Source organism: Mytilus galloprovincialis, chromosome 1 (genome assembly GCF_965363235.1).
Source record: "Mytilus galloprovincialis chromosome 1, xbMytGall1.hap1.1, whole genome shotgun sequence".
Lineage (NCBI taxonomy): Eukaryota > Metazoa > Mollusca > Bivalvia > Mytilida > Mytilidae > Mytilus > Mytilus galloprovincialis.
The window spans coordinates 86,757,656-86,782,413 of NC_134838.1; the positions used below are offsets into that span (position 1 = coordinate 86,757,656).

At 32.2% G+C, this 24,758-nt stretch overlaps 1 protein-coding gene across 1 annotated transcript in view; it reads left to right on the top strand.

Moving 5' to 3' along the window:
- Positions 1-23,979, top strand: part of LOC143043089 (E3 ubiquitin-protein ligase UHRF1-like) — a 43,185-nt gene extending 19,206 nt beyond the window's left edge. The window contains exons 6-17 of the mRNA XM_076215561.1: positions 5,146-5,273; positions 5,610-5,796; positions 8,967-9,093; positions 13,277-13,384; positions 13,866-13,970; positions 14,784-14,890; positions 15,804-15,966; positions 18,021-18,158; positions 18,826-18,937; positions 19,966-20,111; positions 21,405-21,503; positions 22,761-23,979. Of these exons, the coding sequence (XP_076071676.1) occupies positions 5,146-5,273; positions 5,610-5,796; positions 8,967-9,093; positions 13,277-13,384; positions 13,866-13,970; positions 14,784-14,890; positions 15,804-15,966; positions 18,021-18,158; positions 18,826-18,937; positions 19,966-20,111; positions 21,405-21,503; positions 22,761-22,910 (1,570 nt within the window). The 3' untranslated portion in view covers positions 22,911-23,979. The remainder of the gene's footprint in view (positions 1-5,145; positions 5,274-5,609; positions 5,797-8,966; positions 9,094-13,276; positions 13,385-13,865; positions 13,971-14,783; positions 14,891-15,803; positions 15,967-18,020; positions 18,159-18,825; positions 18,938-19,965; positions 20,112-21,404; positions 21,504-22,760) is intronic.
- Positions 23,980-24,758: the final 779 nt, after the last annotated feature.

The window sequence follows — 24,758 nt, forward strand, 5'->3', positions numbered from 1 at the left end:
GACGGCTTCAAGCCATCAATTCCCTAATGGGGTTGGCCAGAGTATCATTCCCTCGCGTCAATCATTTTGTTTTGATAGTTTGGAAACCCCCTCAAAATGTCATACTGAAATTGATTACAAGGAGAACAGATTGACTTTAAATACATTTTTTACACATTTCCCTTCTGTTTCTCGTGAAATTATCGTATATTGAGCTTTCCCTTACACTATATACGTTTCTTTTACAGTCCGGAAAAATCAGTATTACGAAATATTCTAAATATATCTAACCTAGTGATGTCATTGTTGGAATGCCACACTACACAGGGATATCCCTTATTGTCGAGCCTTCGACTTTAGTCGAAAAAGCGAGACTAAGCGATCCTACATTCCGTCGTCGTCGGCGTCGTCGGCGGCGTCAACAAATATTCACTCTGTGGTTAAAGTTTTTGAAATTTTAATAACTTTCTTAAACTATACTGAATTTCTACCAAACTTGGACAGAAGCTTGTTTATGATCATAAGAAAGTATCCAGAAGTAAATTTTGTAAAAATAAAATTCCATTTTTTCCGTATTTTACTTATAAATGGACTTAGTTTTTCTGCGAGGAAACATTACATTCACTCTGTGGTTAAAGTTTTTTTAAATTTTAATAATTTTCATAAACTATCCTTGATATGTACCAAACTAGGACAGAAGCTTGTTTATGATCATAAGATAGTAACAAGAAGAAAATGTTGTGAAAATAAATTTCCACTTTTCCGTATTTTACTTATAAATGGACTTAGTTTTTCTGCGAGGAAACATTACATTCACTCTGTGGTTTAAGTTTTTAAAATTTTTATAATGTTCTTAAACTATCATGGATTTTTACCAAACTTAGACAAAAGCTTATTTCTGATCATAAGATATTATTCAGAAGTAAATTTTGTAAAAAAAAAAATCACTTTTTCCGTATTTTACTTATAAATGGACTTAGTTTTTCTTCCAGTTAACATTACATACAGTCTGCAGTTAAAGTTTATAAAACATTTATTAGATTCATAAATTATCCTGGATTTTTTTTACCAAACTTGGAAGTTTCTTTCAATCAAAAGACAGTATCGTGAGGGAAATTTTTATTGATGTTTTTCCTCATTTTTGTTGAGTCTGCGATTAACAGAAAAAGTAGGCGAGACACCGGGTTCCGTGGAACCCTTACGAATTTTTCATTATAAAAATCATTCACAGTATTTGTATACTCATTTAAAATCCGTATTTGTTAAATGTAAACCTTATGATGTTTGCTGTAGTGTAGATGATTCACACACCAACATGCAATGCTTTAATCTGAGGCTATAATCAGATAATTTGTAGGTCAACTTTCGCGGTAAACAATGTCAATGGGGATACATGAGATTGGGGAGAGAAACGTCAGTTTTCATTGTTTCTGTAAAGTTCTGTTTTTAGAATCTTCCTCCAATTCAGGAGCACCTCAATTGATGAGTACTTATACACTAAAATCAAAGTAAATGTTTCTGAACACTTAAAATGTGACATTTAGTATATGATAAGTAGTCTTCTATATAAAAAAAAATTTGTGTACCAACATAATTATTGAAATGGTTAAAAAAAAAATTAAAAAAATAAAATGTTGCTTTTTGTAGTTTATACCTATTGAGATTGGGGAGAGCAACTGCAGTTTTCATTCTTTCTGTAAAGTTCTGTTTTTAGAATCTTTCTCCAATTAAGGAGCACCTCAATTGATGAGTAATTACCCACTAAAATGAAAGTTAATGTATCTAAACACTAAAAATGTCACATTAAGTATATATATGATAAGTAGTCATCGATAAAAAAATAATTTTGCGTACCAACATTGTAGTGGTCATTTTTAGCTCACCTGGCCCACAGGGCCAAGTGAGCTTTTCTCATCACTTGGCGTCCGGCGTCCGTCGTCGTCCGTCGTCGTCGTCCTGCGTTAACTTTTACAAAAATCTTCTCCTCTGAAACTACTTGGCCAAATTTAACCAAACTTGGCCACAATCATCATTGGGGTATCTAGTTTAAAAAATGTGTCCGGTGACCCGGCCAACCAACCAAGATGGCCGCCATGGCTAAAAATAGAACATAGGGGTAAAATGCAGTTTTTGGCTTATAACTCAAAAACCAAAGCATTTAGAGCAAATCTGACATGGGTAATATTGTTCAACAGGTCAAGATCTATCTGCCCTTAAATTTTCAGTTGAATCGGACATTTCGTTGTTGGGTTGCTGCCCCTGAAATGGTAATTTTAAGGAAATTTTGCTGTTTTTGGTTATTATCTTGAATATTATTATAGATAGAGATAAACTGTAAACAGCAATAATGTTCAGCAAAGTAAGATCTAAAAATAAGTCAACATGATCAAAATGGTCAGTTGACCACTTTAGGAGTTATTGCCCTTTATAGTCAATTTTTAACCATTTTTCGTAAATCTTAGTAATCTTTTAGAAAAATCTTCTCCTCTGAAACTACTGGGTCAAATTTAACCAAACTTGGCCATAATCATCATTGGGGTATCTAGTTTAAAAAATGTGTCCGGTGCCCCGCCCAACCAACCAAGATGGCCGCCATGGCTAAAAATAGAACATAGGGGTAAAATGCAGTTTTTGGCTTATAACTCAAAAACCAAAGCATTTAGAGCAAATCTGACAGGGTAAAATTGTTTATCAGGTCAAGATCTATATGCCCTCAAATTTTCAGATGAATCCGACAACCCGTTATTGGGTTACTGCCCCTGAATTGGTAATTTTAGGGAATTTTTGCTGTTTTTGGCTATTATCTTGAATACTATTATAGATAGAGATAAACTGTAAACAGCAATAATGTTCAGCAAAGTAAGATTTACAAATAAGTCAACATGACCAAAATGGTCAGTTGACCCCTGAAGGAGTTATTGCCCTTTATAGTCAATTTTTAACCATTTTTCGTAAATCTTAGTAATCTTTTACAAAAATCTTCTTCTCTGAAACTACTGTGCCAAATTAAACTAAACTTGGCCACAATCATCATTGGGGTAACTTGTTCAAAAAATGTGTGGCGTGACCTGGCCAATCAACCAAAATGGCTGCCACGGCTAATAATAGAACATAGGGGTAAAATGCAGTTTTTGGCTTATAACTCAAAAACCGAAGCATAAAGAGAAAATCTGACAGGGTTTAATTGTTTATCAGGTCAAGATCTATCTGCCCTGATGTTTTCACATGGATCGGACAACCAGTTGTTAGGTTACTGTCCTGAATTGGCAATTTTAAGGAAATTTGGCCGTTTTTTGTTATTATCTTGAATATTATTATAGATAGAGATAAACTGTATACAGCAATAACGTTCAGCAAAATAAGATCTACAAATAAGTTTACATGACCAAAATAGTCAATTGACCCCTTAAGGAGTTATTGCCCTTTATAGTTAATTTTTAACATTTTTCATAAATTTTTGTAAATTTTTAGAAAATATTTTCCACTGTAATTACTGGGCCAAGTTCATTATAGATAGATATAATTGTAGCAACAAGAATGTTTAGTAAAATAAGATCTACAAACACATCACTATCACCAAAACACAATTTTGTCATGAATTTATCCGTGTTCATTGTTTAATATGCACAAGACCAAGGTGAGCGACACAGACTCTTTAGAGCCTCTAGTTTTTAGGGCCCCGCCAAAGGCGGGTCGCCCTATAGTGATCAGTCTGTCCGTCTGTCCGTAACACTTTGTGTCCGCTCCATATCTAGAGAACCATTATGATTTCATACTTTATACTTTACATGTTTATTAACCACCACCAGAGGGCGTGTCATGATGTATGTACAACTTCCTAGGTCAAAGGTCAAGGTAAAAAAACTTTGGTTTCAGTTGACAACCCTGTGTCCTGTGGTGAAGATCGTGTCCGCTCTATATCTTGAGAACCGTTATGATTTCAAAGTTTATACTTGACATGTATATGAACCAACACCAGAGGGTGTGTCATAATTTATGAACGACTGCCTAGGGCAAAGTTCAAGGTCAAAAACTTTGGTTTCAGTTGACAACCCCATGTCCTATGGTAAAGATTGTGTCCGCTCTATATCTTGAGAACCGTTCTCATTTCAAAGTTTATACTTGACATGTTTATAAACCAACACCAAAGGGTGTGTCATAATTTATTTACAACTTCCTAGGTCAAAGGTCAAGGTCAAAAACTTTGATTTCAGTTGACAAACCCATGTCTTATGGTAAAGATACAATTTTTTAATGCACATTATTCACAGCGGGGCCCACAGAGATGGCTCCCATCTCAATGATATCTAGTTGACATTTTTTTTTTTAAATATTGCTTTTTGTAGTTTAAAGCTATTTATTCATGAATTTTACAGATATATCAAAATGTGGGATCTGGAAACAAACTTCACACAGCTTATATCAATCATATTTGATTTTATAAGTACTAGTACATGTATCCCTGTGATGAGAGTTGTAACTGGGAACTTTATCAATGGAAAATTAAAACTGAATAGATTTTTCAGTCCTGACTTTCTTGAGAATACTGTCACAAAAAGTTGAGAAAGGTCTTAGCCTGCCCTTCAGTTGTACATAATTAAAATTCTAAAATATATTGTAGTAGTTGTTAAATTCAATTGAATTTTAGATAATTAACTCCCAACTTTAATCAAATGTTTTGATTTAGAAGGTGCAGATCTCATTGGTCCAAATTGTCTCTATGATGAATTCTTGACTAAGGAAATAAAATAACATTAAGCAACAATTAGTTTCATTATTGTCAGCCTTTCTATATGTTCTAGCTGTTCTTTTGTTCATTCTTTGTATGTAGACTATCAAAAGATATCCCCCTAAAAATTGAAACAATGGCCATCTTTTCCCTCAGAGCTCTTCAGCTCTTTGATTACAGTGTTTTATTCACTGATTTGTAATGAAAGTTATTGAGTAAAAATGTGTTTACATGTTGAATTCTATTTTGTAAAGTATATTATATTATTTTATAATTGATAGAAAATGTTTTGGTATGTTATTTTAAACATACTGCAAGTGAAATAATTATACTCAAAAGATACAGATTTTTACTCTGTTGAATATTAATTTTTTTTTTTTTTTTTATTATAAAAAACAAATTAGAATTGAGATTAAATAGATAACTTTTCTTTTTAGTCCAGATTTGATGCCATTAGATGACTGCAAGTTGTTATTTGTCAATGAAATATTTGACGTTGAAATGCCTGGTACCCAGTTAAATGAATATGATACACCAGTTGAGCAGTCAGCTTCTCCTGTTAAACGTAAGTGAAGATGTGCAATTCATTCAGATTTGCTGCATGGTAACGGAATTTTGCCATATTTCTACAACAGTTGTATGAATGCCAATGAGACAACTATAGCGTGTAGGAAGAATAAATATTTAAGCTTTAAAGTAAAAAAAAATGATTGAACGAGGTCGCCTGTATATTCAAAACTTAGTCAATTAAATGATATAAAAACTTGTACACTCTTTTTGCAAAAAAAGTAGGAGATTTAACCTATGGTTCTGTCAAATTTTAGCCAGAATATTTTGTACACATACCATAGTTTCAATAAACCAAGTGAAGCTTATGTTGTAATTACTTATATTTTATCAGGAAAAAACAAGCCAGACTGTGATCATTGTTTAGACAATCCCCGTAAGAAATGTAAACATTGTGCATGCTGTGAATGTGGAGGTAAAGAAGATCCAGATAAACAGATACTCTGTGATGAATGTGATCAGGCCTATCATCTTGCATGTCTAAAGCCACCTCTGACAAGTATACCAGAAGATGATGAATGGTAATGATATGTGTTTAGTATTAATAGCTTATTATTACCCGGCTTTGAAAAAGTGTGGATATACTGTGAAAGTACTTTAATTCGTGGATTTAAGTTTTCTTAACAAAAAATGAAAAATTGAAGCCATTAGAAATGAAGGATATAATTGTCTGGATTGAAGGAAATTGCAAAGTAAACATTGACCTGTACGTAGTGATCACACTTATTAACTGAGATTATTAGAGTGATCAATAGATTAAAGACCATCAAAGGTGTTAATTAGGCCATAAGCATGTCACCTAAACAGTTACATAAATCAAATACTATAAACTGTTAAAACATGATCAACATATCTTGAATTGTAAAATAATTATTATCAAAAGCAAGCCCAGCATGAAGTTATTATTTCAAATACGTACATAAACTATGACAAATGTATGAGGACATGAAATAAACACTTTATCATAGAATATCAATGCTGGGAATCTGACTCATTGCAGGGCTTCCAAAATGGTCATATATTCCGGACATTTGTATAATGTCCGGTAAAAGTCCGGCTGGGTAAAGCATGGAACGGTCATATACATTTTAGTTTTCAAGGCTTTTTCGGTCATTTTAACATAATTCACGATCTTTTTGACCCAACCTTTTGCCTTTAACATCCACACATTTCCGGTCATAAAAGTGACATGATGATTAATTACTATCAAAACAACCCCTACTTCAATACTTTCTAATTTTAATCAAGGCTAATTAGTTGTTGGACAGCATCTACCTGTTCAGGTGACAGGTAAACTATGTTTAGTACCGGACATCGTATAAATTGATCGGTCTATTCACAATTATTTTCTTACATTTCAGCGGTTTGTAACTCATTGATTTAGTCCAAAAGATTAAAATTATAAGAAATTAGTTTATTTACATGATTTGATGAAAAATTTTAAAAGGTTGAAATGAAAAATGGTCAGAACTACGTTGAACGAACTAGAACACGTGTGCGCATGTGCAAAGGTGGGAAATTTAATTATGCATCCTTTATTTCTTCAAAATGCTAAAATTGTCATTGATACCTGTATCTAAACGTTCATTTCAAGTATTTTGTTACAGAAATAACGTGGAAAGAGCTTCTTCTCTCAGTCATGCTTTGTAAATGTACACGGATTTTATGTATCCGTTTATGGTCCATGTTTTACCATTGTCAAGTCAACATCCGGTTTTAGAAAAACGTGATTTTAAAAACGAAAATAAAGTTTTTGACATGTCATTTTGCACAAATAAAGTCTATGGCAGATATGAGCACGCTGGTGAGCACACTTTGAATGATACACTGCCAATTTAACAGTTTACATCCAATTCATATCAAAGTAAAGTTTAAAATCGTTTTTTAATCTAATGTCATTATCATTGGAATGGCCATCTGATTACCATAATTGCCTTTTTGTGACTAAGTCTTAAGGGATTAAAATCGGGATCAGATATAAAATGTCCGGCTGGCTCAAATGTTTTTTGGAAGCCCTGACTCATTGATCAAAAATATTTTGTTATGAGAATTAAAAGATAAAAAATTGGACAGTTTACATTTTTAAAGATTTAATGGGTACAATCCTGCCCTGCAGTTGTAGTTTATAGTGCATTTGCTCTGTGACTACTCTGTGTATTGCAGTATTCTCAGACAGTTGGCAATGTAGCGCCGAGCGTTTATTAAATTTACCAATTTCAAAGCAATGAATGAAAACTGGTGTAAAATATATTCCGTTTATTATAACAGAAATAAATGTGAAATGTATTGCAATTTACAATAAATAGTAGTTAAATATTCTCTATGTGTTCATTTACCTATAAAATAACTAATCTGTGAAGTTATATATATTTTGAAGTTCATTTTTAAAAACAGCTGATTGTTGGCAATCCAAATTTGAAACTTGCCATCGTTGACCTAGTTTACAAAGTGAATATACAAAAATAGATATTCCCTACTTCCGGTTAACGGTTACAATGTAAACATGGACGCTGTGTAGCAAAAGACCATCAAAAAAGTCATTACATTGATAAGTTTATCAAAATCATTGTTTCTCTTAATTATTGGCCATTACACACTGATACTGATAAAACTTGTTTGGAACATTTGAGTTGTATTTCTAAGTCTGAATTGTAAAAATAGTGAGTTTTTGTCGAGCCTTCGACTTTAGTCGAAAAAGCGAGTTTTTGTCGAGCCTTCGACTTAAGTCGAAAAAGCGAGACTAAGCGATCCTACATTCCGGCGTCGTCGGCGGCGTCCACAAATATTCACTCTGTGGTTAAAGTTTTTGAAATTTTAATAACTTTCCTAAACTATCCTTGATTTGTACCAAACTTGGACAGAAGCTTGTTTATGATCATAAGAAAGTATCCAGAAGTAAATTTTGTAAAAATAAATTTCCACTTTTCCGTATTTTACTTATAAATGGACTTAGTTTTTTTGCCAGAAACAAAACATTCACTCTGTGGTTTAAGTTTTTAAAATTTTTACAATGTTCTTAAACTATCCTGGATTTCTACCAAACTTAGACAAAAGCTTGTTTCTGATCATAAGATATTATTCAGAAGTCAATTTTGTAAAAAAAAAAATCTCTTTTTCCGTATTTTACTTATAAATGGACTTAGTTTTTCTTCCAGTTAACATTACATACAGTCTGCAGTTAAAGTTTATAAAACATTTATTAGATTCATAAACTATCCTGGATTTTTTTACCAAACTTGGAAGCTTCTTTCAATCAAAAGACAGTATCGAGAGGGAAATTTTTATTGATGTTTTTCCTCATTTTTGTTGAGTCTGCGATTAACAGCAAAAGTAGGCGAGACACTGGGTTCCGTGGAACCCTTACGAATTTTTCATATGAATTTTCTTCTGGGCTATTCCAGAATATGTATTGGGGGGGGGGGGTGTTGAAAGGCACATTATATTAATAATACTAGGGTGATGGGTATCAGAGCAACGTTTCACACTATAATGCACTATAATTCTCAAATACAATTGTCTGGGTGGCGGGTGCTGACAAAAACTGCCTTCCAACCCCCATACATTTTTTTCTGGAATAGAGCAAGAAGGTTCTTACATGTAGCTTCAGAAGAAAACCATGGCTGATTGACAAAATGTTTATATTTAATGTTCTGTACATTTAATTGAAAGTATTTTTTTATATCTGTTGAAGGTATTGTCCAGATTGCAAAACAGATACCAATGCTATTGTTAAAGCTGGAGAAAAGTTGAAAGAAAGTAAAAAGAAATCAAAGATGGCATCACAACAGAACAAAAATACTACAAGGGACTGGGGCAAAGTAAGATAATCAACAAAATAGAACAAGGATTTGAGCAAACTTATTACAGTCAACTAAATTCAGAACCAGCGAGTGGGGCAAAATTACAAGGGTTTTAGTCAAAGTATGATGATTATGAACAAATATGAAATCAAGGGATTGGAATAAAGTAAGACTTTCAACAATATTGTTCATAAGGGATAACAGCAACAATATTATTCATAAGGGATAACAGCAACAATATTACTCATAAGGGATAACAGCAACAATATTATTCATAAGGGATAACAGCAACAATATTATTCATAAGGGATAACAACAACAATATTATTCATAAGGGATAACAGCAACAATGCTATTCATAAATGATAACATCAAAAAGATTATTCATAAATGATAACATCAAAAATATTATTCATAAATGATAACATCAAAAATATTATTCATAAGGGATAACAGCAACAATATTATTCATAAGGGATAACAACAACAATATTATTCACAAGGGATAACAGCAACAATATTATTCATAAATGATAACATCAACAATATTATTCACAAGGGATAACAGCAACAATATTATTCATAAATGATAACATCAACAATATTATTCATAAGGGATAACAACAACAATATTATTCACAAGGGATAACAGCAACAATATTATTCATAAATGATAACATCAACATTCATAAGGGATATCAGGAACAATATTATTCATAAGGGATAACATCAACAATATTATTCATAAGGGATAACAACAACAATATTATGCATAAGGGATAACAACAACAATATTATACATAAGGGATAACATCAACAATATTATTCACAAGGGATAACAACAACAATATTATTCACAAGGGATAACAACAACAATATTATTCACAAGGGATAACAACAACAATATTATTCATAAATGATAACATCAACAATATTATTCATAAGGGATAACAGCAACAATATTATTCATAAGGGATAACAGCAAAGTATCAACAAAAGTATTTCAAGGAATTTGGACTAAGTAAGATTATTAACATACTTTCAACAAGGGATATATAAATAGGGCAAAGTAAGATCTATGATTAAAGAAAATATTGCAAATACTGGCAAATGTAGATTTGGTGAGGGGGAGGCTTGTATGTTGAGTGGTCTCAGTAGTTCATATACTATATCATAAGCCTGCCAACACTAAAGGTTTTATGTTTGAACCCTGTATGTGGCAGGTTTTAATGCACCACCTATGATAGTAGAGGGACATTATGTTTTCTGGTCTGTGGCTCCGTCCGTTCGTTCTTTCGTCTGCAGGTTAAAGTTTTTGGTCAAGGTAGTTTTTGAAGTAGCTGAAGTCTAATCAACTTGAAACTTAGTACACTTGTTGCTTATGATATGATCTTTCTAATTTTAAAGCCAAATTTGACTTTTGACCCCAATTTCACAGTCAACTGAACATAGAAAATGCAAGTGGGAGTTTCAGGTTAAAGTTTTTGGTCAAGGTAGTTTTTGCTGAAGCTGAAGTCCAATCAACTTGAAACTTAGTACACTTGTTGCTTATGATATGATCTTTCTAATTTTAAAGCCAAATTAGACTTTTGACCCCAATTTCACGGTCAACTGAACATAGAAAATGAAAGTGGGAGTTTCAGGTTAAAGTTTTTGGTCAAGGTAGTTTTTGATGAAGCTGAAGTCCAATCAACTTGAAACTTAGTACACTTGTTGCTTATGAGATGATCTTTCTAATTTTTAAGCCAAATTAGACTTTTGACCCCAATTTCACGGTCCACTGAACATAGAAAATGAAAGTTGGAGTTTCAGGTTTAAGTTTTTGGTCAAGGTAGTTTTTGATGAAACTGAAGTCCAATCAACTTGAAACTTAGTACACTTGTTGCTTATGATATGATCTTTCTAATTTTAATGCCAAATTAGATAATTACCCAATTTCACGGTCCATGGAACATGGAAAAGGATAGTGCGAGTGGGGCATCCGTGTACTTTGGACACATTCTTGTTTTTTAATACTTTATAATTGACTAGGATTGACTTATTTTCCTGCCAAAGGTCATGATTCTTTCTGGGCATCTGGCTTGCACTTGTAATAAAAGCTGGCCCCTACAATAGAGCCAACAGTGCTGAAATTGGCATTAAACACCAACAACCCAAAACTTGTGTAAAGTTAGAAATGTAAACAAAAATAATGTAAGTGATCAGGGCAACAGAATAATATTTTTATTTTTGCAAACATGTAAACTTGATTTATTCTATGTTATTATATGACCGCAAAAATTTTTTGGGGATCATATAACGGTATGATGTGGTCGTCATCCAAAGACACATTTGGTTTTCGGACAATAACTTTAGTTTAAGTTAATGGATATCTATGAAATTTTTTAAGAAGGTTTAATACCACAATAGGAGGCTTGGGATCAAGGGTCCGGAAACAGTCATATATGCCAGTCTTGACCTAAACTGAAAGTATTTTGTCCTAAAAGAGTAATTGGGATTTAGGACAAATTTTATTTTTTTACAGAAATAATTTCGGTCATTCAATGTCATTTCATTGAGATCGAGTTTCTAACATTGTCTAAGTCGCCATTTTGAACTTATTTTTTGCTTGTTATCATTTTCCTGTAATAATACTGCCACTCCAGTAAAGTGTTATAATCCTGAGGGCCCTCCTAATAACTATAGTAATGCCTCGGGGAAATATTGGCTAATGATCGCTAATCTCTTTACCTGTGTTTTTAATTAAATTTTTTATTGATCACGAGCTCAGAACTAATATTTTAAAGAAATTTAAAGTTCATAACAACTGTCTGCATTATTTAATTACTTTTCTCAGCTTAGACAATTGTCAATTCTGATTTAAAATTAAATTAAAATTAAATTAATTTACGTAGAACAAAATATTGTTTCACTACAAACACATGTGCTTTGTTTACTAATACGCATGCTTGAAATTCTCTTCCGCAACTAGACACTAAATCGTAAATTCAAAATGATTTCATGCTAAATAAAACAAGTCCAACTATTATAATTAATATTCAAACACTATTAAAGGTAAAACAGTTAAAAAGCCGACGATTTCCTGTGAATTTGATAAACAAAACTAATCCCGGAAATGAGTCCGAAATTGGTCGTTTTACTATTGTCGTAAAACATCCGGTTATAATTTTTTCTTCAAAATCGAAAGAAACGTAAGCGAAGTTTGAGAAATTTATCGTTTTGAGTCATTAAAATCATTTCATTTTTAAACTGTTGCCTTCCTTTTATTGCTCAAGATCGATTTTAAGGAAAATGGTAGGGAAATTTCTGAAGTAAATGCAATGCAACAGTTAAACAAGTTTGTTGATGCTACGAGTATGACTGTATGAGCATACACGCAATCTTTGTTTGAAAAAGGGCACCAACTTTTAAGTTATCCCAAAATGACCGAAATTAGGTGAAAAAATTTCCGGATCCTTGCTTGGGATTGATTTTGGGGATGATGGTCCTAACCATTTAGGAATTGGTTTCAGGATAATTTGTTCTGTACAAGTATTTAGATTGCTCTGAAATTGTAACACAATGTTAAGTACCACAGGTAGAAGTTTAAGATTTATTTTGGGGGGTTATGATGCCAACAGTTTTGGAATAAAGGGTCTAAAAGGGGCCAAAAACATGCATTTTTGTAGTTTCTGGTCAATAACTTGTGTGTGAGTGTATGGATCTCTCTGACATTGTACCACAAGGTTCCATATCAGAAAGGAAAAAGCCCTAAACATGCAGGAAATTGTACTACAAGGTTCCATACTACAAAGGCTTGGATTGAGTTTGGGGATAATTGTTCCAAGGAGGGATTCAAAAAGCTTTTTATTTAGGGGGGGGGGGCAATTTTTTGAAAAGTTTCAAGAAGAAAGAAGACACCTTCAATGGCACAGTATTGCGCAATAGATTTGTAAGATCTTTGACTACATTTTTATGTCAGAAACCTGTATCATGTCCAAAATTTGATCACAATCCAAATTCAGATAGTATCAAGCTTCAATATTGTGTCCAAATTTGCCCAAACTGTTCAGGGTAAAACTATAAAATAAGAAAATATCAAATTAGTGTGCATCTGTATTTGAAAATTTGAAATTTAAATTCAAAAATACTTACTTATAAGTTACTGCTAATGAATACATGAGTATCTCTCTGTGACACACTTGATTGATTTTTATTTTAGGGTATGGCATGTGTAGGAAGGCAGAAAGTATGTTCTGTTGTACCACCAAATCATTTTGGGCCTATTCCTGGTATAGAAGTAGGAACATTATGGAAATTCAGAGTACAGGTATTTTATTTATTTGGTATAATCCTTCAAATGTTAACTATTGTATATTTAAAAAATAGATGAAAGTATAAAGATATTTCTATGTTTAGCCATTGGCAATTTGCTAAATGTTAAGTAATTAAACATCAATTTTAATACAAAAAAGATTTACATAAGGTAGTTTTCTTCTTATTTTTCTGCAAATTTACATATACATTTATTACAGGCTCATAAAAATGTGTTGGTTAAACATCTTGACTGTGCCATCATTTTCATAGATCATTGTTAATGTTTTATGTTTTATCTTGAAATTAATTCAACATATTTTGAATCAAGATCAATAAAGTGGAGAAGACATTTCCGCATGTGCTCTACTGATTTATTGATGTTAAAATAAGCATCTTTATTTAATTTATTTGAACAAATTAACCATATCCTCCAATTGCCACTCATCCTCTATTGGAATGTCTATACATATTGTTAAAGAATGTTTCATTTATAGGTGAGTGAAGCTGGAGTACACAGACCACATGTTGCTGGTATACATGGAAGAGAAGATGAAGGATCATACTCTATTGTATTGTCAGGTGGTTATGAAGATGACAAGGTATATAAAGTACAAGGTGGGATAAAGACTTTATCTGCATCTATTTTTCACTGAAATCTAAAACTTGATTAACCATTTTTGACTTTTTGAAAAGTTAATTAAAATTAACTTCACAATAAATGAATTGTTTATAACATAAAAATACCCCTTATGTGCATTTTTAGGGGGAAAACACAGATGTTGGTCAACTTTAAGATCGATTTTATACCCCTAAATAATTACATTAGAAGTATGTTTCATTATAATACGTTATTCTGATTGGCTAACTGCACATCACGTGTTATTCCTTAAGCAATTGCATTACTCAATAAAACTTTTCATTCATGATAACACGAGGTCCTACAATAAAGTGCACTGGTGAATTAAAAACATTATAAAATCCATGTTTTCATGACCCTAGCTAAAAAATGTAATTATAAGTATTGAATGCTTGTTTTTGTAACTTTATAGGGGTGTAAAAGCGTTGACTGCGCACATTTTTAGAATACAAAATGTACTTCGGTCAACGCTTTTACACCCCAATGAAGTTACAAAAAGAAGCATTCAATTCTTAAATATAAACCACATGAAAGTATCAACTGTATTACTTTCCAACACATTTCAACTATGTCTATGATCATGGTATTTGTACCTAATCAATATTACCCACTTTGCAAATATGAATGAAAATATGAAACTTTTGCCTTATTTTTATAAATTGAATTTATACTATCCATAAAATATAAATGTCTCCTCATATTCATTGTATTAAAATGTTAAAAGTGAGTATTTTCTTTAACATGTATGCATTAAAACAGGAATGTTTTTTTATAGGATGATGGTGATGAATTTACGTATACAGGAAGTGGAGGCAGAGACTTGTCTGGTAATAAAAGAACAGCAGAACAGTCATGTGATCAACAATTAACTAGAATGAACAAGTACGAACACATTTTAAAATTTTGCATAATTTAAAAAATGCTCTGAATATTGTTATATCCAGGAGTAGATTAGATGGCTTTTTCATTCACATTTTATGAAACTCAAAAACAATGCTAAGAATTACAACTTGCAGACATGAGCACAACATGGAACATTGCAAAGCTTGAGCAGGGGCATTAATATCTTCCAACATATTATTCTTTAGTTAATTTCAGAATTGTGTTTCTAATTGATAAAGGCTGGTAAAAAGGCAACACTATTGTTGAAGATATTTACTTTCATATTCTCAATGTTAACTGCATAGGGTCTTTTGTACATGAAAAAACAATTTGTCTTGTCTTGACATAGTCAAAAACTCAGACTGAGGTATGTTGTTTCCAGCAACATCAATAATTAGTTATGGTTGGGGATTATGTAGTGATTAACTGACTGAATGTTAAGTAAAGTTTTGTCTACGGTGAGATGCATTGCCAGGGACATAAAAATTCCATGTGTTTGTGCATCCTTCCTTCCAGTCTTGCTACCCCACCCACGTGTACAAGAATTGTCAGATTTTTAAATAAATTATATCATTGGTTTATATTAGCATTGTCTTGAACCAGTTGAAAAATCAGTGTAAAAGAGCTATGTCCCTTTGAAAAATTAATTATATACACCTTTTGACTGGTTATGAGAATCAAAATTACATATAAGCAAGACATACATGTATTTCTGTGTCAACAGTTTACTTTATTTACAGACTATATTTATGGCCTTGAAGATTTGAGGAATTTATTTCATCAATCTTCATGACTAAACATTCAATACTCTTCATGACTAAACATTCAATACTCTTCATGGCTAAACATTCAATACTCTTAATGACCAAACATTCAGAACCTGTACATTAGATTTCTTGCATGTCAATTTTAGAGCTCTTGCTAAGAATGTGAATGCCCCTATCGATGCTAAGAATGGATCATGTGCAGAGAATTGGAAGGGTGGTAAACCTGTACGAGTTGTTAGAAACTGTAAAGGCAGGAAACATTCTAAGTATGCTCCAGAAGAAGGAAACCGATATGATGGTATTTATAAGGTAAGTCATTAGATTTTGTTCTAGTGTTTCTTCAGGCCAGTGTTTGAAAAATGTGGCATATGGTCTGTGGCTTTCAATATTGTTTTGTTGAATTGAGGAAATTATTACATTAGACTGAATTCTGATTTTGTAGAATAGTGGCTTGCTGGAGAAGTTGAAGTTTCCAACATTTTATAAATTAGCAATCAGCTTGCATTTGTTTTGCCAAAGATTATAAAATCAATTGTAGAATGTAAGAAGATATCATGGACCCACCCTTGTATTTGAAAGAGTCAAAACTAGATCAAAATATCAGCATTGATTGTAGTCTAACAACTTGTACTATGTTAAAGGAAATCACGTTTGAACTATTGTTAAATACAGACATATTTTGGTCTATTTTAACTCTGTAGTTTCGTGTATGTACATGTAAAGAGCTTAGAGTAATTGTAGTGTTTTATACTGCAATCAGCTATTTTACTATACAGATAAAGCTATATGTATAAATGTTAGCTTTGTACGTCAATGACCTCAACTAACCTATTATTCCCGCCTACTTACCAAAACTAAAGTGTTTCATCAATAATGTCATGTCACAACCATGACAACGTGCAGTATAAATTTTTATACATTTAAACTAATTATGTCTTCAAATTGTTAATTTATATACCATGTTTATCAAATGTTATCAATTATGTTCATTTTCCCTTTATAATTCCTTAAAATGTCAATGTCTTGCTACCTGGACTACACTTATATGGAAATACCCCAAAATGGTACCCCAAGAGGGAATTTCATTTTTAGCTCACCTGACCTGAAAGGTCAAGTGAGCTTTTCTCATCACTTGGCGTCCGTCGTCCGTAAACTTTTACAAAAATCTTCTCCTCTGAAACTACTGGGCCAAATTTAACCAAACTTGGCCACAATCATCCTTGGGGTATCTAGTTTAAAAAATGTGTCTGATGACCTGGCCATCAAACCAAGATGGCCGCCATGGCTAAAAATAGAACACGGGGGTAAAATGCAGTTTTTGGCTTATAACTAAAAAACCAAAGCATTTAGAGCAAATCTGACAGGGTTAAATTGATTATCAGGTCAAGATCTATCTGCCCTCAAATTTTCAGATGATTCGGACAACCCGTTGTTGGGTTACTGCCCTTGAATTGGTAATTTTAAGGAAATTTTGCTGTTTTTGGTTATTATCTTGAATGCTATTATAGATAAAGGTAAACAGCAATAATGTTCAGCAAAGTAAGATCTACAAATAAGTCAACATGACCAAAATTGTCAGAGAACTCCTTAACGAGTTATTATCCTTTATAGTCAATATTGAACAACTTTTCGTCATTTTTGTAACTTGTACAAAAATCTTCTTTTCTAAAACTATGTTCCAAATTTAACCAAACTAGGCCACAATCATTACTAGGGTATCTATTTTAAAAAACTGTTTAATTACCCTGCCTGCCAACCAAGAAGGCCGACATCAGTAAATACAGTAACAGGTGAGCGACACAGGCTCTTGAGAGCCTCTAGGTTTTTTTTAACAATATTTGTTACATTTAAAAAAAAATTTTTTTTTTATCAATAAAGTCAGTTTAAAAAAAATATACGTATAGTGTCTTGAAATATGAAATTTATTTGTATTTGGAAAGTCGCCGCGATATAGCCTTTTTGTGCTAATGCGGCGTAAAGCAACCAACAATCAATGTATTTGGCAAGAAACGGCAGGGAAATGCTCGGTAGAACCTGGCATTTCCCCCCCTTTCTAAGCCTCTCACAAATAAATTTCATATTTCAAGACTCTATACGTATATTGTCTAAATATAATGCGCTATAAAATACCTTGTAATAATAATAATAATGATAATATCAAAATACAGCTAATTTTCTACTGTGTTGTTTTGGAGTACAGTATATAATGCATTCATGGTAGAACTTTTTGTTTAGAATGATATTTTGAAATGAAATATCAAAATTGACTATAACAGAAAGAAAATAATTTTCTTGTAAGTCAATTAGAGATATCTTTGAGAGACCAACATGGGATTAATCTCTTTAATTTTTTATATCTGTAGATAGTGAAGTATTGGCCAGAGAAAGGAAAGTCTGGTTTTCTAGTGTGGCGATACCTTCTACGAAGGGATGATCCCAATCCAGCACCTTGGACCAAAGCAGGAAAGAAAAAGATTGACCAACTTGGTCTTGCTATGCAGGTTTGAATATGATTAATAGAAATTAAAATGGGCAATATTTTATTTCATCTCTTCTTGGATTGAAATATGTTTGAAAATTACTGACACACAAATGGAGGGTATTATACAGACTTGTGTTTTCAAGTTCATTTTGAAATGTATTCATATAAAAAAGAAGATTTGGTATGATTGCCAATGAGACATGCACAGATATAATTCTAGTTTAATTTCCAGTGGTTTATTGCAAATTCAGAGGCAGAAATGTTCCATGATTGTATCTTGCTTAATGTCAGTTATTAAATTGTAGATGTCAAACATTTAAAACTGTTCACAAAAACTTATTTGTGACTAGAATTGGAATGTCAGTATTCAATCTTTCGTTTCATTTGACTTCCCTTTTGACTGTCTTGTATCTGCTGTACTGCTCTGCACAGTCGTCTTTGAGATATCCATTTATCTAATCATTCATTAAACAGGCTGAATTTAGCAATTGCATTTAAATATGTTTAGTCATTATGTTTGTTAATACTATCTGATTTCAATCACAGATTGAACTGTCATGAATATCCCGAACTCAATTCACAATCATAATATCAACAATTGATGGCCACAAGTATGGACATGCAATATAGCTATTCTATTTTATGATGTGTCCATCATACTGAGTATAAAAGATTTGTGTTTGTAGTATCCAGATGGTTACTTGGAGGCTCAAGCAAAGAAGGAAGAGGAAGCAGAGAATAATACAAAGAATGGAACAAAGAGTACAAAGAAAGGGAAAAGAAAGAGAGATGAGAATGGTTAGTCATCACTAGGTTTTGTGCTCTCATTGTCCATTGCTACTATTTTTTTCATAATTTTAAAAAACCCTATTTAAGGAAGTGGGAGTTATATTATGATCCGTTTATGTATTTGTATATGTCAACTTGACACCTGAATTTCATATAAATACATCTTTTAAAAGAACTTGACATCACATTTGTATAAATGTCTACAAATTGGATAGGAATCTACAAGTGTAATCAATTCCATTCTGTCATAAGTATTCTATTACTATTCCTTCCCTCCGTACTGTAGACTTTTAAATGGTACTGACAAGTAAATAGTAATAGAATAGTTATCACAGAATGGAATTGATTACACTTGTAGATTCCTATCCAATTTGTAGACATTTATACAAATGTGATGTCAAGTTCTTTTAAAAGATGTATTTATATGCTGAAATGGTACAGACAAGTGGTCTCGCCAAGTGTATCTCCAAGAAAGAAGAAGAAAATTGTGGGATATAAAATAGACTCTGAACAACTTCAATTGATAAAAAGAGGATGTTGACAACAAAAATGTATGGGAGGAAGCTCAGAAGTTCACCAAAGAAGGTGGACACCTGAATTTCAATGATCACTTAAAAATGCCTTTTTTACCTGGATGGAATATTGTAGGTTGCCAATAGTAATGTTAAGAATAAAAATATCTTAAAGTCTTGTATATCTATGAATTACAATATCAGTACCATTTAAAAGTCTACAGTACTGAGGGAAGGAATAGTAATAGAATAGTTATCACAGAATGGAATTGATTACACTTGTAGATTCCTATCCAATTTGTAGACATTTATACAAATGTGATGTCAAGTTCTTTTAAAAGATGTATTTATATGCTGAAATGGTACAGACAAGTAAAACTGAGTTCACTGCTGAAAATGTACTATTTAATCAAAACACTGTGTAAGATCAGAGCTAAAATAGTACATGGCAACTAAATTATCTTTGTATATTCAAACAACTTTTAAAGTCTAGGTTGATGTATATCAATGTTCAACTCTTTCTAGATTCCTCGCCAAGTGTATCTCCGGAGAAGAAAAAGAAAATTGTGGGATATAAAATAGACTCTGAACAACTTCAATTGATAAAAGAGGATGTTGACAACAAAAATGTATGGGAGGAAGCTCAGAAGTTCACCAAAGAAGGTGGACAGGTAAATATTAGCTTAGAAACAAAAAGTATAAGAATAATTGTGTTCCATAAAAAAAGAGGAAGGATACTTAGTTATTGCCTTGGATAGATTGAGGAAACCTATTGGAATACACTGTAACTTCTACTTATTTATGATATGTATAACATCCAAGAGCAGATCTAAGAAATTTTTGTCTTCTTTAGCCATGCTATATTGTCAGTTAGAATCTACTATTTTCACAGGAGTAACAGGACCTTGTGAATTACTTTTAGTATTTTGCCCTCAACAACTCTGCTACCATTTGACAGAAAGCTATCATAGGTATAAAAAAATGTGGTATGCGGGTTAATCTCTCACAATCCAAGTCGCAATGTGTAAAAAGTAAACAATTATAGGTCAAAGTACGGTCCTCCAAACTGAGCCTGGGGTCACATAGATCAGCAATTTATATAGGGCCCAAAATGACAATTGTAAAACAATTCAAACAGGAAAACCTAGGGTCTTATCTATTTGTTAAAGAAACACTTATGAACCACATCAACAAACAACATCCATCAACCACTGACATAATTAATAGAAAGACAAAGGATATGGGGTATTCATCCATGACACACAATCAGTACATACACAACATCAAAAAAACGCACAAAAAGCAAATGAACAGCTCTTTTATTGCTGTTCTTCATCTGAAAGTCAACTTTCAGTGATGCCTTCAATACAAATAACCTCACTGCTAGGTTAAGAAGTTTAGTAGACCATTGTGCCATCATTTTGATATGGTCAGATACACTTTTTACTCGGGTAGATTAATCAATGAGTGATAGATTTCTCTTACAAGAAATTTAAAGGTCTGAGTGAATAAACTACACAGAAAACAATACCTGTTGTATTTGTTAGATGGGACAATAGAACTGCCTAAAGTTTAAATGGACAGGTAACTATCAGGTGAATCTATGGAAAGGTACAATTGGGCTCTCAATAAGAAATTTTCAGCATTTTAAAGGTTGGGGATTGGAAGTAAAAAAATCTTTGTATTGTGCTACCTTAACTGAAGCATAGTTATCTTGTAATTTTTGCCTTTAATCATATAAGCTACTGAAAAGAACAAAGCTCTCTCCTTCAAAAGCATTCAACCAAACAAGATTTCTTGTTGCATTGTATCATTTTAATGTGAAAATGTCTGATGAGGGATACATGCATCTTGTAGCCTCATGGCAGCATTTTCATCAATTTATTATAAGATGGTAATTTAAATAGTTTTAGATTTCGAATTTATTGAAGCTTTTTGTAAGTCATATTTAATTTGTTTTTCAGAAATTTCTACAGAAAGTTGAAGAATTGTTTACATGCATTTGCTGCCAAGAAATAGTTTTTAAACCTGTTACAACAGAATGTAAACACAATATCTGTAAGGTAAGAGAATGTCACTACACAGATTTCTCCTCTTTAAAACTTTTCCTTGTGAACAATTACTTGTTGATGTCTTGAAATTTGTTTTCAATCATCCTGAACAATGAAGTATTCTTCACTTGCTCATACCTTGTTTTATCTTTTTTTCAAGAGTGGAAGGTAGTGATATATTCTTCTTTCACACCAAGCACTGGGCATCATCTCCTTTTTTCATATTGCATCAATATGTTTTAAGCACTTATTCAATTCAATTTGAGTTAAATCAGTTATTTGATTTATAGTACAAAACCTATTTTTTATATCAGTCCACCACAAAGTGTATACCTCTCCTTACTTTCAAACCCCTTGGAGTTCTATTATAACACTTGACATGGTCATTCAACACTACTAAAAGTTCTGTCTTACATTGAGTCAATATGAGTGATGGTAATAAATACTGTTCATTTTAGCCATCCTTTTACATGTGGTCAAAAATAGTTTCAGCTTTCCAACTATGGTTGTAAGGGATGTAAGTGTGGTGCAACTGTATAATTTCTTTTTATGCCCCACCTACGATAGTAGAGGGGCATTATGTTTTCTGGTCTGTGCCTCCGTTCGTCCGTCCGTCCGGTTAAAGTTTTTGGTCGAGGTAGTTTTTGATGAAGCTGAAGTCCAATCAAATTGAAACTTAATACTCATGTTCCCCATGATATGATCTTTCTAATTTTAATGCCAAATTATAGTTTTGACCCCAATTTCATGGTCCACTGAACATAGAAAATGATAGTGCAAAGTTCAGGTTAAAGTTTTTGGTCAAGGTAGTTTTTGATAAAGTTAAAGTTACATCAAATTGAAACTTAGTACACATGTTCCCTATGATATGATCTTTCTAATTTTAATTCCAAATTAAAGTTTTGACCCCAATTTTACGGTCCACTGAACATAGAAAATGATAGTGGGAGTGGGGCATCCGTGTACTATGGACACATTCTTGTTTCCGTAGGTGTTGGCTATGTTTAAATGGAATGAACCAAACTACTTCTAATTAGCATTAAAATTTACTAGTTCACTAAAACAGGGCGCTCTGTGATGGCTCCATTAATTTATTTTTAACATTTTAGTAAAGAAGAAATTTTGGTGAATCGAAAAAATTGTCTTACTCCTGCAGCAACCATATTTTTGGAACAATGAGGTAAACGAATAACATTGCTTAAACTGTGTTGTATTGATTTTAATGCTTAGGAATTTGTCCATTTTAAAATGTGATTTCTTTAATTTCAGCCCTGTTTAGTAAGATCGTTTAAAGCAGAGGTGTTCAACTGTCCAATGTGCCGAGCAGATCTGGGAAAAAACAGTAATCCAGCTATGAACAAAACATTATCACAAATATTGCTCAAATTTTATCCAGGATATGACAATGGCAGGTCATGAAAAGAAAAATATATTTGTCAGATTTTAAAATGTAATTTCAGTCTCAGGAAATCTACTGTAAGCTGCAACAATAAATATTTTTGGGAAGAAATAGTGCTTAGAAAATCTCAAATGTGTAATGGGTGTGTCCCCTGGGAAAAAAATCTGTAACATTTCATACATATCGTATAAAACCCTGCATGCTACAAATAACAATTGAATATATCCACCCAAAGTATATTGATGGAGAATTGGATCAATTCAATCATGATCTGAAAAGGGTAATATGTCAAAGTTAATAGACGGAGAGAAATCAGTTCATACGTCTGTGTATTGAAACAAATAGAATGAAATTTACAATGTAATTTGTTAACAAAATTCAGTGAAACTTATTTTTTGTGTAATGACTGAATCAGTTAGCATGGTTACAAATTTATGTCTGACTGTGGTGCACTCTTTTAAAGAAAAAACAGGTTGATAAACTTTCAGAACATGTGATGTAGGGTTATTAAAGTTTGGTCTGTAAGATGTGTACATCATTCCAATCAATCTTTCCAAATGATATTTTTCAAAGTAACAAAAATCTTATGATTTTTTATTGCATAACCACACATCATTTTCTGAAAAGATTTAGAGCACTTTATCAGACGGACGATTTAGTTTTGTTTTGGTTGGTAAACAATGAAATTGTCTATTTTTCTGAACATCTAAACATGTCTAAAATGAAAAACCAGTAAGCATTTACATGTATGTATTTTCAGAATGTTTCTTACATAATATTGTGTTTTGTTCCAAAACTCAGTATCATTAGTTCAAATTGAAAACATAATGTAACTCCATCCCTGTCTAATGATGTAATATGGATAACAGAATATTTATGTAAAACTTACCTCTCTGAATGATTTTGTTCACAATATGAAATGTAATAACTGGGTGTGATTTAAATGATTGTTAAATTTTTATTGTCATTTTTTAACACAAACTGATTTAAACATATTAAATTTTTAGATATATATGATATATAATTTTAATTAAGATGTAAATATTGATAAAATTTATTACCATGTATTGAATAAAAATGATATTGCAATAGTTGTTGTTAATTTAGGTCTGAAACCAAATGTCTTTTTAGCTCACCTGACCCATAGGCTCAAATGAGCTACTATAATCACATCACCTTTGTCGTACTTTATGAAATTTTCTGAAACTTATCTGAAACTTGCGGGCACATTAGAACCAAAATTGGCCACAATAGATATCTAGATTAAAATTGTGTTCAATTATCCAACCTGCCTTTATGACATGGCTAAAAGTTTAACAAAGGGGTGAGATGCTGTTATGGTCTATTATCTTGAAAGTCTAGGGATAGAGAAAAGCTGACAGGGGCAGAAATGTTCATCTTACAGAGCTCCAGATAAGAATTTACAAATTGGGGTTTTTACCCCTCCATTTTTTAGGTAAAAGATCGATGAAATGCAATCAAAACCTTATGGAACTGACTTGATATCTTAATGTTCCAAGGCTTACCACTACCTTTTTGATACACAAAATATAGTGCATTGATCATACCTTTCTATACATCCTATCTATGAACATTTCCAAAAATTTATCAATGTAATATAAGCTCAGATATTCAATGCACAAAATGATGTACCACTTGTCAAGAAAATTACATAACTTTTGCAAGGTGCAGGAATCTAATAGCTGTTCTAAAAATAGAATGATGTCATTTTTAAAATCATCTGGAAAATTTGGAGTTATCTTCCTTTGGCTAGAATTGCTGTTAAATCAACTACAACTAATGCAATAGTCAGTTTACTTCCCACTGATAAATTGATGCAATCTTTACCTTTCAGTGCTTTCAAGCAC